At 43.0% G+C, this 20,112-nt stretch overlaps 2 protein-coding genes across 2 annotated transcripts in view; one reads left to right on the top strand and one right to left on the bottom strand.

The window, feature by feature from the left end:
• tcf7 (transcription factor 7) overlaps window positions 1-16,351 on the top strand; it is a 64,601-nt gene extending 48,250 nt beyond the window's left edge. Inside the window, 7 exon segments of the mRNA XM_084029369.1 lie at window positions 4,231-4,350; window positions 4,838-5,000; window positions 5,816-5,923; window positions 6,751-6,798; window positions 10,306-10,354; window positions 11,350-11,422; window positions 14,404-16,351. Of these exon segments, the coding sequence (XP_083885495.1) occupies window positions 4,231-4,350; window positions 4,838-5,000; window positions 5,816-5,923; window positions 6,751-6,798; window positions 10,306-10,354; window positions 11,350-11,422; window positions 14,404-14,788 (946 nt within the window). The 3' untranslated portion in view covers window positions 14,789-16,351.
• Window positions 15,678-19,946, bottom strand: skp1 (S-phase kinase-associated protein 1). Its single transcript, XM_084029368.1, has 6 exons — window positions 19,803-19,946; window positions 19,007-19,106; window positions 18,832-18,905; window positions 18,342-18,485; window positions 17,315-17,455; window positions 15,678-17,188 (listed from the first exon to the last, which is right to left on the bottom strand). The coding sequence occupies exons 2-6, from the start codon at window positions 19,101-19,103 to the stop codon at window positions 17,153-17,155; spliced, it is 492 nt and encodes a 163-aa protein (XP_083885494.1). The 5' UTR covers window positions 19,104-19,106; window positions 19,803-19,946; the 3' UTR covers window positions 15,678-17,152.
• Window positions 19,947-20,112: the final 166 nt, after the last annotated feature.

Genomic DNA, 20,112 nt, shown 5'->3' on the forward strand with positions numbered 1-20,112 from the left:
GATATGCACATTTTGACCTGGGTCAGCGTTTCATACATCACTGTCTCACCTGGTGTCAGCGTAGCTAACCCAAGGCCCTCTGTTGGCATGGAAACCAACTCCTTTGATCCCCCGTGTTTGGGACTCTTGACTTCAACTCGTGGCCCCTTCAGGAAAAAAAAAAAAAAAAAAGGAATGTGGACAACTGCAACGTTTTAAAAGAAACAAGTACTTGTTTTTTTACTGGCTCAATTTAAATTAACAATAAAGAGCTGGTGCAATATCCTGCACTTGTTAATATATTCTGCCTTCACATGTGAATATGCAACTTGCAGTATTCCTTAACATCTGGTGGATTCTGGGAAATAAACTACCAAAAACTCGTAGTAAATTAGATTCAACCCATAGCTCCTCTGTAAGGATGAAAGTTAGCTGTGATATTAGAACGTCTGCTCCGTGTTTTAGTCGGCTGTGTGAGCTCGCCATGTCCTGCTGGTTGATGTGAACTTCTAAAGTCGGACTTCCATTGATTTGTGGATCAACACAAATCCATTTATTACAACCTACACTATCTGTGCCGGGACAAAAGTCTCCCTGTAGGAGCAGTTAGAGGCTTACATCAAATGTCATGAAGATTTGGAAAGCTTAAAAACTGTGTGTGTGTGTGTGTGTGTGTGTGTGTGTGTGTGTGTGTGTGTGTGTGTGTGTGTGTGTGTGTGTGTGTGTGTGTGTGTGTGTGTTTTCTGTGAGCATGTGTGTTTATGTCTCTCTTTCATGTTTCTGTAGGGCTAGCTGTCCGTCCCCACAGATATTTTCTGAAGTCTGTTTTATCTTTTTCACACACTTTCACGATGGGTTTTCACAAATATTATGAACTGCTAATCTGCTTTAACCCAGATTATCTGCCTGTTTTGGCCCCTTGTAGTGTAGCTTCTTTGTTGAAGGGCAGCGTTGAGATGGAGTGGCTAAATGTCAAGCTGTTGTTTTACTTCCTGTCCCTCCGTGACCACCTCCACTCGTCCTCCAGGCCCCGTCGGCCGGCCGGCCGGCCGGCTCGTTGCCTCGGAGGAATTATTTGAGTTTTGTGAGGATGCAGCTTTGCAGCGGCGACTGCTGTGGTGGGAGTCTCACAAACATGTTGCATTATTAAATACAGTGTGAATCCAGAGCTGAAGGCAATGTTCAACTTCTACCAACTAAAGCAGAGTGAGAGTGAAGCCAAGCTGGTCTCCTTAAAGGGACAGTTCACCCCAAAACTTAAACCTAATTCTCCTCTTGCCTGTTGTATTTATCAATCTAGAGTGTTTTAGAGTTGCCTTACTTTTGGAGATACCCGCTGTAGAGATGTATTCATTCTCTCCAATATTATGGGACTATATGGCACCAAAAAGTACATTTTGTAAAACCAGAAATCCTACTTATGATAAGTCACAAACCTGGTTTTGAGCAATTTCATGCAGGAATAGTGGTTGAAAGACAATGTTGTTCCTGATAGATTAATAAGTAGCACTGTAGGAAAGGGGATTTTGGAGGGTACTGTCCCTTTAAGGATTGGACTATGCTCCTGAAGAGTTGGTTATTAGGACATGTTGTCTGACCTCGGCTGAAATGCTGGCCGTCATAGAGCCTCATGGTCCGAGTGGAACAAAGAAAGCCACGCTGCAGCCAAGTCGCCTGCTTCATTTAATTCCCAGCATACCTCTGTCCAGCCATGCCTGTCACACGGGGGTTTCTGTTTGAGTGTGGCGGAGCTGTTTCTGTGACCTGTGAAGTTATTGATGGATTGATGGATAAATAGATTCTGAGATCTGGTGTTTGCTTGAAAAAAAAAGTTAGAGTAAAAGCAAATAGGTTGGTTTGAACAGCCTTTAAACGGGAGCTTGACCTGTGTTGTATTGTGACCTGAGTTAAAACAGGAGCACAGCATGAACGGTCCCGCGGGAGCCGAGGCCGAGTGATCTCTGAATGTCTTCCCAGCCGGAGGCCTCTGTTACAAGGCTTCACTGTGCTGCCGCCCTCCCGGGGCTGAAGGCTGGATACAGGGTGTGTGTGTGTGTGTGTGTGTGTGTGTGGGGATGATGATAATTGTGAGGTGATTTAAATGCTAGATGTGGATTGGAGCGTGTGTGTGTGCATAAGTTGAAACATAAGGATGATTCGGGTGGAGTGTGTGTGTGTGTGTGTGTGTGTGTGTGGGGGGGGGGGGGGGGGGGGGTAGAAGTGTGGTTTTCTACATATCAAAGGCTCTCGCCTGCATCCCATCCCCACCCTCGACCTCCCGCGGTGTGTGAGTGTGTGTGTGTGAGTGTGTGTGTTTCTGTTCCCGCTAAGCCAAATATTGACACACGGCTGTCAACAGTGCTGATCCACACTCTCTGGGGGGGAAACAACAATAGATACTTCTACAGATGCAAACGTGAATTAAAGCACAAGATTTTCACTTTTTTAACAATTGTATTCTTTTTAATTATTATTTACTGGTGAAGTTTTTGTTGCATATTACAAAAGATAAATACTCTTTAAACAGCCAGACAAAGAAATTCTGTTTATTTTAAATAATAATGTATATAAATATAGGCAAGGCTACTTTATTTGTATAGCACCTTTCATACACAAGGCAGACTTAAAGGGCTTATTCATAACATGTCATACAATAAAGTGAAAAAATAGAAGAATTAAAAGAAAATAAAGGCAAAATTAACAGAAAGTCAAGGAGAATAAAAACATATTTGCAATAAAAAAAACAGTGCAGACGTTATAAGAGTTAGCAGAAAGCTAACAGTTTTCAGTCCAGTTTTAAAAGTGTCGGATTTAATATAAATAATAAGAATAAGAAAGAAAATGGAACTGTTATTTATCCTTCCAGCTAAACAAGGAACAACCGAGTGAACATGATGAATTGTTGATATGGAAGCCCTCTGTATCACAGTATTTTTTGACCAAATAAATCAAGATGACAGACTTTACCTGTCGGGCTAAAAGGCACCACCTGTTGCCGTCTCTTCCCTCTGCTGTGCTGTGGCAGGCAGAGCCAGCCGGTCTATCCCGCCCTGTCCCCCTGTGGATTCAGGCAGCCCTACTCATCCAACCTGTCCGGCGCCGCCACCTACTCCAGGTATCGTAGCCTGCTGTTCGGACCGAGCCAGGCCGAGCCAAGAAAGTAAAAGCACAAAACGACCAGCTACGCATCTGCATCCTCGGCTCCTGTTCATGGCACGTTTCAAACTGCCTGAGCAGGAGGGGTTTTTTCCAGCTTCTGTGTCGGCTTTCAGCAGCTGCTGTAAAAAAAAATGTTTTTAAAAAGTCCTGTTGGACGGGATGAGTTCAACTGCTTATTCCTGCTATTGCAAATTAGTTTTTTTATTAAGCAAGTGTTGTGTGGGGTTTTTCAAGGACAGGAACAATAAAAAGTGTGAGAGTTTGAGAGTGTTTTGACAGAAGCTGCAGCTCTGATTTGACACATTTCAAATCTCACAATCTCACACAGATCGTAACTCGTGCTTGCTTTATCGCCACAGCGCTTTGCCAGTCGGTCGGGTTATCTGTCTCATAAACAAGGACTCAGTTGCATAGCAACCACAGGTCACAAGTTGAGACCTGTGTCCCATATCTGGGCATTGATTTTTTTTTTTTTTTTTTTTTTTATCTACATGTTGTAAATATGTATTTTTTTGGTTAGGGTTGTGTTAATTAATGTGTTTTTTTTTTATTATTATTATTATTTGGCGCTCACTACAGCAGCTGATGCTTTTTGCTGCTTTCGTTGACAGATTTCTGTTTTATACCTTTCTTTTTAATATCCACAATCTGCCTAATTGGAAACAAAATCCCTTACAATGATCTTCTTTTAGACCTGAGTTAATAGGCTTGGATCATATTTGACAGATGTGAAGATGTGCCTCATCTCCCAGCCTCCCTCTCTGTAATGCTCCAGCGCCCTCTAGTGGCAACGAATGCTTACATTTTTTTGCTGAATGGATTTTAAAGAACTAAATCACACATTTCAAGCACCACGCTCATCGTCACCAAGACCATTTGGGAATATTTGACCTTTTTAAGGAGCTTCGATGTGAGTGAATTAATCTGAATCCTGTGTTTCACATTTGGCATTTAAATCATCAACCAGGCTTTCCATGCTTTTCTACTCGATGCCTCCCAGCTCTTGCTTTGCGATCGCCGTCCTCTCCGTGACTCCAAGGCTTCTCTGAACTGACTTTTCTATCCGTCTGTCTCTCTGTCTTCCTCCACCAGGTTCCCCCACTCTCTGATGCTGGGCCCATCAGGCATGCATCCTACAGGGATCCCCCACCCGGCCATAGTGCCCCCTACAGGCAAACAGGAGCATGATCAGTATGACAGGGGCATGTACGTGTAAGTATCGCTTGTGCTTCAGACCTCTTGCTTTGTTTCTTTGGGTGGTGTTTCTTCACCGTTTCCCCTCCCCTCTCGTCAAGTGTTCATCATATCCTCTAGCGTTTTAGTTTGTGTGTTTTTATAATAATTCATACTATGTCTGTATCACTCAACTTAATGTATTTTTCTTGCAGGGTGCAACTTTGATTTGGAGCTCATTTAATATATATTTCAATCTTAAACAAGTTGTTGCATCTATTAGGATACTTTTATAGGAATGAATGGACATAATATTTCAGCTGCAGAGGACGTTAATAACCTCCTAAAGGAGTAGTTTGATATTTTGGGAAATATGCATAATTGCTTCCTTGCTGAGACAAACCAGAAGAGAAAAATACTGTCTCTGATTCTCTCCATCTTGTGCTGAAATCCCTTCGTCCATCCTTACCCCCTCTCTCCTCCTCTTCCTCCTGCCTCCCTCCTCCTCTTCCTCTCCCCACCTCAGGAAGCCGCATGTGGAGGCCAAGCGGGAGAAGGAGCCCAAGAAGCCGGTCATCAAGAAGCCGCTGAACGCCTTCATGCTCTACATGAAGGAGATGAGGGCGAAGGTCATCGCCGAGTGCACATTAAAGGAGAGCGCCGCCATCAACCAGATTCTGGGACGAAGGGTGAGGGTTTCACACACACACACACACACACACACACACACACACACACACACACACACACACACACACACACAGGCTAATCCTGTTTCCAGGTCAGTTTGTAATTTCACACATGAGGAACATGAGAGGTCTGTGGTAAAGTGAACTCCGTTCCCCTCTCTTACTGGTGGTACTGGGACCATAACAACTGGTGGTACTGGGATCATAACAACTGGTGGTACTGGGATCCTGCAGGATGATGAGACAGTGAAGTGTGTGACACCGTTTGTACGGTTCAGGTGAAATAAAAATAAATCAGTGTTTGTCATCTGGACCACTACGTCTGGATTTCTAATTGTGATTTTTCTAACTTTATTTTACTTTTATTACTGTCTCATGTCGTCTTGTTAAATATTCGTTTAACTATGCAGAAAAGTGGTTTACTACTAATAATAACAATAATAATGTTTTACCTTATTTTATCTTAGTCATCTGGTTTTACTTTTTATTTTTTGTATAATGTATCGCTGTCTCATGTCCTTTGTTAAAGCACGTTGTACCTAAAGTGGTGAACAAAGTGGTTATTATTATTATTATCAAATCAATCAATGTGAAGGCAGAAAAGTAACTTTGACAGATTTTATAAAAACATATTCCTTTCTATCCTCTCTAATTTAAATATTAAAGTAAAAGTGTTTTTTCAGGTTAATTCACCAAATCAGGAGTGATGCCTACCTAATGTGTGATAAACAGATGAAAATAAGTATAATAAGCCTTATAAATAAATGCTAACCCTTTCCCTCTTGTGTGTTGTTGTTGTGTAATTGTGTCTCCAGTGGCATGCACTGACCCGGGAGGAACAGGCCAAGTACTACGAGTTGGCCCGGAAAGAGAGACAACTCCACATGCAGCTCTACCCGACATGGTCCGCCAGAGACAACTACGTAAGCACTTCTGACTCTAAACCTGCTCACCCAACATCCTCAACCCGATCCAAACTGATCTTTTCTAAACTGATCCGATAAAAAAAAAAAAACAGAACCAGGGGGGGATTTAAACTTTGTCGAGGAAAAAGGCATGATTTCTATCCCCGGCTGCTGGAGTCGTACAGAGAGTGAAGAAGTCAATACTGAGCTTCCAGAAACAGTGAAGTAGTGTTAATTATGTAATATGTTGTTGCATCACTTTACAATTGTTACTTTTTTTGTAATTATTATGTCAATCATAGATCAAGATATCATGACGCACAATTTGTTTGATTGATTTCAAGCCGTTCCTGAAAGCAGAAAGCTGCTTTTGAGTATGAAATGTCAAAATCATCTCATTTTTAAAGTACATTTGATGCAACAAACACCAGGAACCAGTCCAACCACTTGACTTCTTTCTCTCTGGTTTGATTCCCTTTTAAATAAAAAAAAAAATAAAAAAACAGAACAGGATCAGTTTCATAAAGCAGAACTTGTTGAATTGGGTTTGATCGTATTTATTGTCCTCACCTCAGAGCTGAAGAAATGAATGAACTTACTGTCTTTACTGGCTACTGGCTCAACAACCTGCATGATTACTGGCTCCCAGGCCTGTCAGTCCAAAGTCATAAAGCCTAACGACAGACTTCCATAGCATGAAATGATTGAATAGGACTCCCCAGAGTACACGAGGGAAGTCCAACCTATGTGGTGCATGTGTTGTAGTCTAATGTGTTTTTGGGGATGTGCTGTATCTGGGCTGCTGTGTGCCTCTGATCTGTCAGTTTGCTGTTGAACTCTTGCAGGAGGCGGGCCTTAGCGGGGTCGCAGGGGAAAAGAGTAAAGCTGATTGGGTAGGGACACGTCTTATGGTGGATTTATGCCTCTGTGGTGGGAACATATGAGTATGTGAAGAGCTGCATGAAAGGGGTTGTGGGTATTCCTGTGCAAAGTTTGCATGCACCTTCCAAAAATAATGACTCACACACCTCAGCCCTCAAGAATAACACGTGAGCTGCAAAAGCAGATCTGATTGGTCGGTCCACATAGGCTTACATTTCACCAAGTCTTGCACGTTGCCATGGTTATGACTACTAGTCAGTAAAAAGCTAAAATACTGAATCACACAGAGGTATAAATCGACCCGTTTTGCTCAACTAACAGAGAGCAGAGCTGCATGGCTGGCCTCGCTGGCTGAGTTCTTTTTTTTTATACCTTTGGGCATCCCCTTTTAAGAGCACAGCACCTTCATTTTTGCTACTGGTAATGCTAAACACACGTTACCTCGTAACCATAGCGATAGAAAAGGAGTAGAACGGACGTTGAACTGTTAACCGGCGTCATTTCACTACAAAACAAACTGCTGCTACTTTGATATGCTGACAACGAACATCAGCTGGGAATTAGCCAGCTAGCTAACTAGCTAGCTGGCTAATTCCACCGTACGCTGTGACAAGAGTGTGTGGAGGAAGCACTAAGTTAAATTTTAGTCCGCAACGTACCGTAAGGGTGTCTAGCCAGCTGCTAGTTAGCTTATTAACTCCACCATGATTTTATGCTACACCTTGTTACATAAAATAGGCCGAACAATACTTACTATCTATCTATCTAGTTAGCCTGCTACAACGGTTTCTAAGGCAACATAAAAACTATCCTGCTCCGTTGATTTGAATCAGAACGTCCTACTCCTGTTCTATTCCATAAATACAACGTTTTGACTTTTTGCACTTAATAGTGGTATTTAGTTTCTAATATATTTGAATATTATTATTACTACGAGAAAACAATGAGGACGATGTGTCATAATCAGGTGAAGTAAAGGCTTTGGTTGTAAGAAGAGCTGCTTTTCAGTGCCGTTAGCTACCTAACGTCGGAGTGGTCACCTGTTCACGCTTCTCTCTGCTCTCCTATCTTGTTTCTCTAAACCTGGCTGAGCTGAACTCTGTAGACGGGCATGGTGACGCTTCATATGGGCTGTGGTCTATAACCTCCGAAAACATGCACACCGATTCAGTTCTGATGTCAATGCCTTTTGTTTTTGTTTGTTTGTTTTTTTTGTCTCAATGCTGCGGCTGACAGTTTTAATGAGCAGATATTTCAAAATAAAAGAGAGTTATTCCACCCTGACTGTTCAAAAGCATCCTCATGATGTTCTGAATATGTAAGAAGAGCTCTAATGAACAGTGATCGCAGGTTTAGGAGCTACTGCTGTCTGCATGGAGCTTTGAGCTTTTTCTAAGCAGCTGTTTAGTTCATGTGCAAATCATAGAGATATAATACAAGGATATTTCACACTTTTTCAGTGCTCATTTGACCATTTGACTGGTACAGAATTATGTGGTGATTGTTGCTATAGTGATGACAAATGTCAGTTAAGGGTCATTGCAGCTCCGGAGATGAATAGCCGGCTAGTTAGCGACGTAGCTCGTCGTTCTCCGGAGAGAGAGCTGAGGGGCCGCTAGACTCCAAACTAACCCGCTGGCTCATTCTCAGTAACCAGTGTAGCAATAAAGCATGGAGGAATTACCAAGCTTTTATCATGATTTTGTTCTTTAAAACAAAGCGGGCGATAGAAATGCACTTTCCCCCCGCTGTTACCACAAAAACCTCACCTCCAGTGAGTCCGCCACATGACATCAGCCGGGTTAGCGTACGCGGAAGTTAGCCCCCTACAACGCCATGCTGCCCATCCTGCTACGATGATTTGAATGGGAATGTCCATTCTACTCCTATTCAATTACAGGAGCCGGTATCTTCATACCGTCTGTCACCAAGTCAAACCTCCTCCAATAAGTTTAATGACAGAAGTCATGTGATCATGCTACAGTTGCACGGTGGACATATTGTTGCACCATATCATCACAACCCCACCAATGTAAAAGAACCAAAATGGAACCAGAGTGTGAAAAGCTCATTTTCATAGAAAAAAAATGATGAAATAATGTGTAATGATGAAATAGAAGCATTCGGTTTCATTTCAAGAGATTTGAAAAGAAAAACAAGTCACCGGACCTCCACACAAAACAGGAAGTGAAGGTCCACACATCGCCCCCACAGCTGGAGGGTTTCTCCTCCGAGTCCTCACACACACACAGACACACACACACATATACACACACACACGTACGCCCACAGACCCGAGCGCTCAGAAAGAGGTGCACTTGCAAGAGGAGGTTGTTGTAACCACATAGACGACGCTGACATGGAGGCGTAGGCGGTAGATCTCTGCACCCACATCCTTCATCTCACCCAAAATATGAGGCCTCACTTCAGCGTCGCTGGATCTGCGTGAGCAACTCTGATGTTTACCTCAACAGTCGCATTGCAATCAGACTGGAGACGCCCGATGTTTGCAAACCTTTAAAAAAGCCTGTTACAGATTCCTGGAGCGTCGGCCAGGAACGCATCAGGTTTTGCATGAATTGAATTGACAACGATGTTAGTGATGGAACTTATTTTCTTGTTTCTTTCTTTCCTGCCCCCCCCCCCCCCACCTTGCTTTTGTAGAGCATTAAAAACATGGTTGCCTGACCTGATTGCTGCTTTTAACTTTGCACTTTTTCATTAAAAATGGGGTTTACCTGTCATAAGCAATTCTTTTTTTATGTGGTGCAGATAAAAGAATACAGGTTTAAACTCTCCCTGGCATCTCGAGGGTGGTAAACAAACGTTTAGCCGTAGAGCAAAGATGAATCCAGATTTTTTTTATGGAAGTATTTTAGGACCAAATCAAACAAAAATATAAACACTTTTATTTTCACTCATTTTGTCATGAGTTGAGTTGTTTTTTAGGCATCAACAAGAATTTCTCCCAAATGAGTTGTGTTGAGACCGTTCCATCCACCTGACAGGTGTAGCCTATCAAGATGCTGATTAAATGCTGATTAAAGGTGTGCTTGGTGCCGTAAAAGGCAAAATCTTCATGGATGATTTCTGTAGCTCAAAATTCGTAGTTTGGAGTTCCTAATCAATTTTATTTATTATGATTTTCATCCTTCCATTGTGTTCTCGTGACATCTCAGGAACAATTTCTTCAAATTTAGCACAAACACTGATTAGAATTTGATAGTGAAATGTCAATGTGACCTCACAAACGTCTGTCTAATAGGATAAAATGCTGAAGTGATGACACACCTGTCAGGTGGACGGATTCTCTTGATAAAGGAGAACAGGTTTTTAAACACATTTGTGGCCAAAATTTGAGAGAAATAAACCCTTTTAACAGTTTAAGAGTTGCATCTCTATTTTTGTGTGAGTATAAACCAAAAGAACTGGATTCATCAGTGAAAAGTCCTCCGATGTGTTTGATTTATAGCAAGTCTCATTTAATTGGGGGGCTTTTGTTTTCTTTTCTCCCGCAGGGCAAAAAGAAGAGGAGAAAAAGGGAGAAGCTGCAGGACTCCAATACAGGTAAACATCTCAAATGCATCTCAACCTCCTGTTTCAGTGTCAGAAAGCAGACGGCCGGTGTCTCTGCATTATTGGAGAGAAGTCAGTTGAGCCTGAACTTGCGTTGGCGCTCTGTCGCCGACGTCTCGGTCTCTTCGAGGCAGGATGTGTCTCTATAACGTCAAACCACCCACCCACTCTGCTTTCCACCTAACCTGAATTATGAACGTTTGAATCCCTGCTCTACAGAACGACATGTCCTGTTCTTACGCGTGCAAGATTAAAATCTTCCATTTTCCTCCACCATATTAAAGCAATCCAAAAATTATGTGCCCATTACTTAACTCAGCCAATTAAAACCCAGAAGTATTTGCTAGCAGATCACTCGTGTGCGTGCAAATCCGACATGTCATGCAGGCGGGAGATTCGGTGGGAAATCCCTGATGTTGGTCGATGTGAGCTGATGAAGGGTGAATGATGCCAATTATCTCACGTGAATGTTGTCAACTAAAGCTACGTTTACTAAATGAGCCCAAATTAAGTGTTTTTGGAGAGGTAGTAAAGTGTATTTCTGCCAGTTTGGCCAGAAAGTGGACTTTTTTTTTTTTAATTGCGTACTAACGAGTGTCAGAGCACGGCTGCCCTCTCTCTGTGTGTCCTAACGTGTGTGTGTGTGTGCGTGTGTGTGTGCGTGTGCGTGTGTGTGTGTGTGTGTGTGTGTGTGTGTGTGTGTGTGTGTGTGTGTGTGTGTGTGTGTGTGTGTGCGTGTGTGTGTGTGTCTGTTCTGGTTATGTTTTGCTGTGCTGTAACCGGCTACTAACAGTTTGCCTTTTCTCTGAACGGACGACCCAGTTGGTGCTTCTTCCTGCTCCGACACGCTCCGGTGTCTCCTGTCTTTTCATCCCTCCGTCCTCGCTCCCTCTCTAACTTGTTTTTCTCCTCCTCCTCCTCTTCTTCTCCTCTGTTTTTTGGCTTTTCCCTCCCTCTTGTATGTGCATGCTGTGCATTGTGCTCAGACCCGGGCTCTCCTAAGAAATGCCGGGCTCGCTTCGGCCTCAACCAACAAACGGACTGGTGCGGTCCTTGCAGGTGTGTACCGAACATCCACCCCCACCCCACCCCACCCAAACAACCCCACCCACTCCACAGCACAGCGCTGCTGTCCTCATGTTTCCTCCCATTGAACCGCCTGGCGATCAGAGCATCACGTCCCTCTGATGGGGTCTTAGTTATTCAAACATTTCTCAGAAGGCCGAGCTGCTCCTGAGGTGATAATCTCCTCAATCTGATCACCTTCACTTCACTTCACTCTTCAGCCTCTTCATGAGCACCCACTGGTGATTCTCCCAATGAGATTATGCATCCTCAAAAAACAAACGAGCTCCGCTTTCAGAGAAATCTTTTGAAAATCAAGCCTGATCTCTGCATGCTGTCTGTCACTAACTCTTATAAAGCATTTCAGCCATGTGTGTTTAGTTATGTAGGAATAAAAGGGGAAATGCAGTGTAGGCACAAAATAAAAGTATAAAAACATAAAAAAGAGAAGAAACAACCCGACATTGTTACGTGACCATCCCATGTGAAGAAAAACACTCAAACCAGATTCGTTTACTACCAAAGACTGGTTTATTATGTTCGTGTCTTCCGATGTCTTCATGCTTGTGGTTCGGGCTCTTCACTCGGTCGTAAAGCGTCGCATCACGCAGGCCTGTTCACCAAGTTAACGTGGTTAAAGGGGGAATAGAACACTTTCCTGATAATAAACACAATGATGTATTTTGGGGAGCGAAGCCTAGGCGGAGGCAGAATAACTCTCTGAACACGTTACTTGTTTGTGTTGGCTTTTTTTTTTATTATAATGGAAATATATCAACCCTGCCTTCGCCCAATGACAGCTGGGATTGGCTCCAGCCCCCCTGTGACCCTAAATACAGGATAAGCGGTAGAAAATGGATGGATGGATGGATGGAAATATATCAATATGTACAGTCACTCACTCTCCGGGACTACATGTGATGCTAATATATATGTTTTCATGAGCGTAGTTAACTCTCAGCATGTTGACAATTATTAATTAACGTTGAAAAACACAGAAAAGTCAGACTCTTCCAGCCTCTGAACAGCCACACAGGTGTTTTCAGTTCATCTGGCTGGTTAATCTGGTGTGGGGGCGTGGCTAGTATGACATCCTGCTGCTGCACCTGTCAAGGCGGGGCAATTTACACCTTTTCATCGTTCTGATTGGTAGACCAACATTCCTGTTCCCAATAAAAGGCGGAGGTCTAATCAGCCAGAAGAACTGGAAACACCTGTGTGTGAGCGCTCAGACGCTTCAGTCCAGTTCAGAAGCAACGGTTGCCAAGTTGAATTAATTTAATCATCCGAGCAACTGGGTTTGGCTCTGGGATGTAATTATGATCTAAAGCTGGGAATTTCCCCCTCTGAGCCAATGGCATGAGTCGTCTGGAGTCATGTTTTTGAACACTTAAAAGTTCTAAGAAGGTGTGGGTTAGATTTATTCCAGTGATCCAAACACACCTCAGGCTTATTTTACTGCAACAGTTACAACATTGATTTCACTGTAATGAAAACATGGCGTTAGTAAGTGTAACTATAAATCAGAAGCAGGATTTCCAGTAGACAGTGGCAGCATCGCGGCAGCGGGAGTCAGGAATCTGTGCGGTTCTGCAGAAAAGCTCCCAACACCGCCGTAAACGAGCCGCCGTCTTCCCCGCCATCACGTCATGGAAATCTAAAGAGTGTGTGTTTTCGGTTTGAGAGAACAAAGGATGGTGAATGTGGTTCGAGCAAATCCTTATCACCACAGCACACACACACACACACACACACACACACTCCCTGCAGCTTTGCATTCTGACGGCGTTCTCATGCCCATCTGCTTTCAACTTTCTCCATTCATGCGATGTGGTAACGGGCGCCTTTTGATGGTGAACTCTGACATTTAGAAATCACTTTCTCCCCCCCCCCTCCCCTCTCTCTCACTCTAAATATGGCCTAGCGCCTTTCCTTGTGGTTAAACCTGGTGACTCATATCATTTTCTGGTAATGAACATGGGATCCTGTTAACTGCTTTGATGCTCAGAGGTACACAAGTCTGCTTTAAAGTAGAAAACCTCACAAAGCTCAGCACGCCAGAGTGTTTGCTGCAGAACGCCGTCGAAATCCTCTCATTTTAATATACGGAGCATCAATATAGCACAGTTTGACCCGTTAGCACCGTTAGCTATGAGCCACTGGCTCAGGAGAAAAGCTCCCGATCTCGTAGCATGCACATTTAACACTAATAGCATTAAATACATGTGTTTGAGTGGTAATAAATAATAAACGATCAATGATCGTAACGTGAAGACTGGAAACACAATGTTGCCTCTGTGCTGCAGCTCTGCTGGTTGCCTGTCATTTTGAACTTTGGACAGAGCCTGGCTCTAGTCGTATCTCTCAAATCTAGCAGCTTTTTATTTTACTGCCTGATTTCAACGTCTAACCAAGCGATAGTTTATGGTCAAATCATCTATTCACTCGTTTTGGTCAAAACTGCTTCATAAGTACAATAAAAAAAAGGTTGATGCATAAAGGAGGCGTGTATTACAGCCTCTGTTTTCATGTGTTTTTAATCTTAAATCTTCAACGTTCATTGTTCCTGTAGAGGTTTTTTCCCCCCTCTGGGTTTCCCCTGGTAAACCCATGTTTAACATCACAACGCTATGATTTGTGGGTAATTCCCTGGGGCAAAGTCTGCAGAAGTGTAGACTTATGGAAAGTGTGAATGAAGAGAGCTTTGCAAGGTAGACATTGGGATTGAGCCACTTTCAAGTTCTCCTACATATAATTAGTTAGGAGCCGAGAATCCGGTGACATATTTCCTGTTGTTTTAACTCTCCGTTGACGTATATGTACATAGACTGCACTAATACTTCCCCGTTGCTCATGATGACCATGTGTCTCCCTGTTTGTTGTCGTCAGTGTGTGAATGATGCATCTTCATTAAAGCCTGCTGACGTTTACCATCCACACTTTATTCACAGATAACTCTCTCTGACTGTCCCTAGGAGGAAAAAGAAGTGCATTCGCTACCTTCAAGGAGGAGGCTGTCCCAGCCCAACTTCTTCAGATTTAAGTGCTATAGACTCTCCGCCCTCCCCCGCCCGCCACCGTCTGTACCAGCACCAGCTGCCCCCCTCCCCGGGCTGCTCCCCGCCGCCGCCCACCTCCCCGTCCACACACCTCCCCTTGTCTCCGCCAACGCACACCCGCTCGCCCTTACCCCCGCAGCAGCAGCAGCAGCCCGCCGGCAAGCGCGGCGAGCCCCGTCAGCCCAAACACACCCACACACACCCGGAACTCACCGGCAAGCAGACGCACGGCTCGACGACGGCGCTGTCGGCCGCCAAGGCCGCAGGACTTTCTCTCAAAGTGCTAACAGAGTCTCAGTGATCGCTTCGGTCCGCTCACACACACATATCGTCATTCTCACTTTTATCTCTACCCCCGTGGTCTTTTTAAACAAAAACCGAGGGTGGCATGGTGGTGTAGTGAAGAAGGGAGAGCCATCCGATTGTCCCAGAGTCTCCGTTCAGAGGCCGGATCCTCCACAGTCTGCTTTCTAGACAGAATGCATCATGGACAGGTCAATTTCCTTCTCACAGCCTCTTAACGGTCAATTACTTAATCAAAGCGTTCAGGCAGAACCTGAATTTACTGATCACTTTGTTACCAGCCTGGATGTAAATAAAGTGAGGCTTTACTGGGTCATTCAGAAGTCTGGTGATCCACATTGTTGGGAGGATCCAGCCTCTAAAGCCAGTCGGCAAAATGAACCTGGAGCCTAAAACATCTGAGGTTCTTTGGCTCCATCTGCTGCAGTTTCAACTATTTTAGATTTCTATGACTACGGCTCTGCCTCCTGAAACAATACGACACATAAAAAACCCCAACGCCCCGCTCTGTGCTCTTTTTTTCCAAAGCTGGTGCTTTGACCTCCATGACAATCAACGGTTTAGTAAATGAGCTCTTTAGTGAAACGAACCGCATCCAGCCGGAATCTTCTTCAGTGTTGTTCCATATACACTTTCATGATAAAGGGTTGAGGGGATCCACCACTGTCGCTCTGACCAATCCAGCCAGTCTGGACCTCAAAGGGTTTTTTAACCGTTTCTATTTCCAAACATTTTTACAGGTCCATGTCCCTCAGACACAGAAAGGCAGGTAAAAGGGTCTCCTCTCAGAGTATCCCCAACTGCAAGTTACATTATTTCTTTTAGGCACTTTCACTCTCATTATATCATCCGTTACATTTTATGAATCTTGTTGATTTTTTAAAAAAAAAGTCAGATGTTTTGCTGGCAGGGAAACCCTCAGAGAAAGACGAGAGGGATTTTTCTTCTTTTTCTTCTCGGCCGTCTTCCTTTGACTGAACATTTTGCAGCTCCGTAAACTAATCTGAGACCAAATGGGTACTATTATATTGCATTGTGTTGAAAAGTTTTATAAATGTTGGAATTCCCTATTATAATTAAACTTTTATATGTTTTTATGTAAAAAAAAGAAAAAAGTTAAATGACAAAAAAAAAAAAAAAGATTCTTAGTTTCTACCATTTCTTAAAGCAATATTTTGTTTGTCCTCTTGTGACAAAATGTTACCTTTTGTTTTGGTCGAGTGTTACTGCAGCAGCGTTTGAAAGAAATCTTGTGTTCTTGATCTGTGCATGTTCCAACTTCAGTGTAACATTGATTTCGACTAAAAGGCTTCGATTTTACTGTTCTGCTTGCAGCTTCAAACTCGGCTCACAGCGCTGTGGACAAACTGTAAACTGAGCTTTTGTACAGCAAAACCGTTTCCCTCCAGCAGAGAGAGCTCTTGTGCTAGAAATAGCTTGTTTTATTTTGAGGACGTCCACGTCAGTTAGTGGGAACACCTTGAAGATGTCTTTTGTATTTTTTAACGCCTCTGATGTATTACATGTTTTTGTTTGATGTATTAAAAGTGTTTTGAATATATTGCCCATGTCTACTGTGATTGAAGATTTCAGTGACATCATTTTAAAATTAAATCATCCCAGAAAAAAAATTCATGCTCGTTGGTACCCGGTACCTTAAACACACACCAACAAACCAAAAGAGAAACGCCAGCCTTTTTATGCATTTTATTTACTCCTTCAATAAATGTTTGATCATCCCAAAAAACAGCATCAGCGCTTTATCCGGGAAAAAATTCCAATTCAAAACAACATGAATTAGGAATGAGTAACTCGATGCTGTGTAACAACACGCAAGTACTTCCAAGCCCAAAGGACGTTACGAAAAAAAACAATCTCTCTTTGCCTCAAACTTCACTTTTCTTTTAAACAAGCCATCCTCTCTAAACATGATGCATTTACAGAGCGAAAATAAAATATTCACCCTTTAATTCCAGAAAAAAAGCTGTTTTATTTAATCAATTAACCGAAAAGAGAAAACATGTCCAGTAAAAAAAAAAAAAAAAAAAAGACAACCAAAGCGATTAATAATGGGGGGAAATGTCTCCTACTCTTGAACCAAAGCCATGAAACCAGGACAGTTTATTTTATGTGTTTGGAGAAGGAAAAAAAAAAAAAGATCATCTTTGTTTAAATAACAAAACACAGTCAAGTTAAAATGGTCATGCTATTGGTTTACAGAAATTGAGGGAAGGGAAATGGGGGAGTGTGGGGCTCTAAATATACTAAATGTAAATATTGACAAGTATGAACAACACCAGTGCAACCAGTTAGCAGGGACAATTCCTTATCAGTGTGGTAGTGTTGGCAGGATGTTCCCCCTTTACTTCTCTTCACACCACTGGTTCTCTTTGCGTACCTGTGGACGAGAGGATGAAATGTGTGAGGGCCAGGTCAGCCTCGACGGAACAAAACAGGTTTATTGAATTCATCTGTAGCGTCACTCCAAAGTGATCCATAGACGATGGACGGCTGGAATACGTACCTGGGCTTCCTCCTCCTCTGTGAAATCATTTTTGATGTTGAAAGTCTTCCTGATCTCCTCCGGGGTTTTGCCTTTAATCATGTTGGCCACCGTCTTGCAGGTGACATCTAACAGACCTTTGATGTCCAAATAGTTGGCAGCCTAAAAAGGGAAGCACAACGGCAGGATGAAGAAGATTAGAGGCTTTGTTTTGGACTCATTTTAGGGACGACAATGCATTAAACTGCTGATGATTTTCACTACTTGACCTCACACAGACACCGTTGGGTGACAAAGCCTTTGCACTCATTTTCATTTGGTACAGGAGCAACCACTTCCACACCTCGTCGCCCCTTCCCTCTTCGGCATCGACTAGCTTTAAGCGCGTAAACAAATTCAAAAACAGCAACACGGTGGGCTTATCAACTCCAGCGACAGGCGTTCCGACTTGTGTTTCACTTCCTGGAAGCCCAAATCTTGTCCAACATATTTCCCAATCCCTCTCAGGTTGCCTTTCACGCCTGGTTCACCTTCACATGCTAGCCAGAGAAAAGCCGTGGATCACTCCCTGTGGGTTTCCCCATTAAAAACAAAACAGCAGCAAACCACCAATCTTCCAGCTGTTGCTAAGCAACTTTTGGATCTCAAATTAAATCCCAGTCAAATTAAAACACTTGGTACTCTGCCACAGCAGTGACCAAACAGACTACAGGAAAAGAGTGTCACAAAAGAAATATGAACATTCAGCTTTAGAAGCAAATCAAAAAGAGGCGCCAATTAAAATACTTTATATATGGTGTATCGATGTAAAGGTCTTGAGAAATCAAATTATAGAATAACAAAATTGTGGAATGTGGGGATAATAATCTGTCAATAAATTAACATTGTGAGGACTCGCCTACCAAAATCAACCTACATATTAAGGCTCTGTGTTCCAGGTTCAGATGAGAGATGAGGGTTTGTAATGGGTGTAGCGAAAGTAAGTGTCAACCTCCAGGGAACTAATGTAGGTCAATGTAAAACAAACTGTAATGTAAACTGTATTTACCAAAATTAGTTCAAACAAGGTGCCTTGGTCAACTTTGAGGAACTCCTGGTCCCATACAGGAATGTCATCCGTCCTCTTCTCCTTGTTCTCATCATCCTCAGGAGGAGGAGGGTCGTCTTTGTGATGAGTGCACCACTGAATCACCTGACAGAAACACACACATGCCATTTTACAACAAGGTAGTGTGTAACAGTAGTCACATTTGTGAGCATTAATCAACTTCTTTATCTAACATCACAGCGTGAAAATGATCATTAATGAGCATATATTCCAGATAATCTCCAATAACCCTCTAGTTTGAAATAAAAAAAAGCTCTGAAGCACAGGCATCAACTTGTAGAGGCAAAAGGAAACAGGCCTCCACAGCCTTCTGCTCCCACAAATGCAATTTGTTGACTGGCAACCGAGTGATCAATGCATGTATACAAGACTGTGTATATGAAGTAGTATCTCAGTTTAAGGGGGGGACGTCTGTGAATGTATTCTGTACCTTCTTGAGGATGGCTGCGTTTACATTAGGGAGGGGAACTGGGTCATCGTCTCCTTCATCATCCATCCCCAAATCTGTCAAGAGGATCAGTTGAATGTCATACATCAGTATCTACCATAAATGTGCATGTATTCATTATAAAAACAAACCCTTGAAATGGTGCAGTGCTGACTACCTTCTAACATGGTTTTGATGGTGACAGACTGTTTGGCTATCTCAACGTCCACCTCGAAGATCTCGCCATCGGAGCTCTGTAATTTTATTGTGGGCATTGTCTGTGGAGTAGAACAATTCGATTATTAAAACCACATTATATATACACACACATCTGAACAAACAGCTATGAACCAACAAAAGTAAAGTCGCATTATCCGTTGACACCAATTCAACGTCCTGTTTTGGCTAACACTGAGGCTAGCTAAGCTAATCGTGTAATGACGCGGTGGCTAGGTAACACTTCTCGTCAGGTACGCCGCTTGTTGACAGCAGAACCTTGCGTTAATAGTTAGCTGGCTACAGAAGTAAACCTAGCGTAAATGTAAATACACACTATAACGTTATATAGGCGGAAACGGTTCGCGTTGCTGCGCTAAAGCTAACCAACGGTGCAGTCAGCTAGCCACTTGTGAACACAGGCTAAACCGCGGTAATGCTTGACACATACTCGCTATTACGTTAATAATTAATTACATAGATTACCGTTAATGTATTGGATAGCATGCCCGTGTGTTGAACGCTAGCTACACTCAACTTGTGCGTGTTTTTAAAATCAAAACAATCCGCTAATGTCGGTTGAACGCTAAGCTAGCATTACCATGCACTATGCTAGCGTCTTAACTCGCCGTGACGTCAGCGAGGCCTCGTTAGCATTCGAGCTATTCAAACAAAGATGTTTGACCTCGTAGTTTTTTTCCAAACGTGAACGAAATGTAAAAAGGGAGGACACGTGTCCGCTTTGCGATGCTACGTACCGTAAATGTTTTCACTCAGATCCAGAGGTGAAATTCCTCCGTAGTCAACAGCGGGGCCTGACAGACGCGGAGGCACCGACACCGGCTGGAAGTCTCTGGATGAACCTGGTGGTGGTAGCCTGCCGCCCGGAGGCTGACGCTCGCTTTGTCAGACACCGGAGGAGGAAGGGGTGGTCTGCTGTTTACCTACTTATGGTCTAATTCATATAGTATGTAATTGATAATACACTGAATTACGATACATTATCATTATTGTTATTGTTAGCAATGGTACTAATAGTAATAATAAATTAATTAATTATTAAATATG

The sequence above is a fragment of the Eutrigla gurnardus genome (genome assembly GCF_963514095.1).
Source record: "Eutrigla gurnardus genome assembly, chromosome: 15".
Classification (NCBI taxonomy): domain Eukaryota; kingdom Metazoa; phylum Chordata; class Actinopteri; order Perciformes; family Triglidae; genus Eutrigla; species Eutrigla gurnardus.

Excerpts from the sequence above, each read along its gene's own strand:
- skp1 (XM_084029368.1), bottom strand. The coding sequence starts at position 19,103 with ATGCCCACAATAAAATTACAGAGCTCCGATGGCGAGATCTTCGAGGTG. Across the intron at positions 17,456-18,341 it reads CCTTGTTTGAACTAATTTTG|GCTGCCAACTATTTGGACAT; the intron begins GTAAATACAGTT and ends TTCCCTTTTTAG. Across the intron at positions 17,189-17,314 it reads CAGAGGAGGAGGAAGCCCAG|GTACGCAAAGAGAACCAGTG; the intron begins GTACGTATTCCA and ends TCTCGTCCACAG.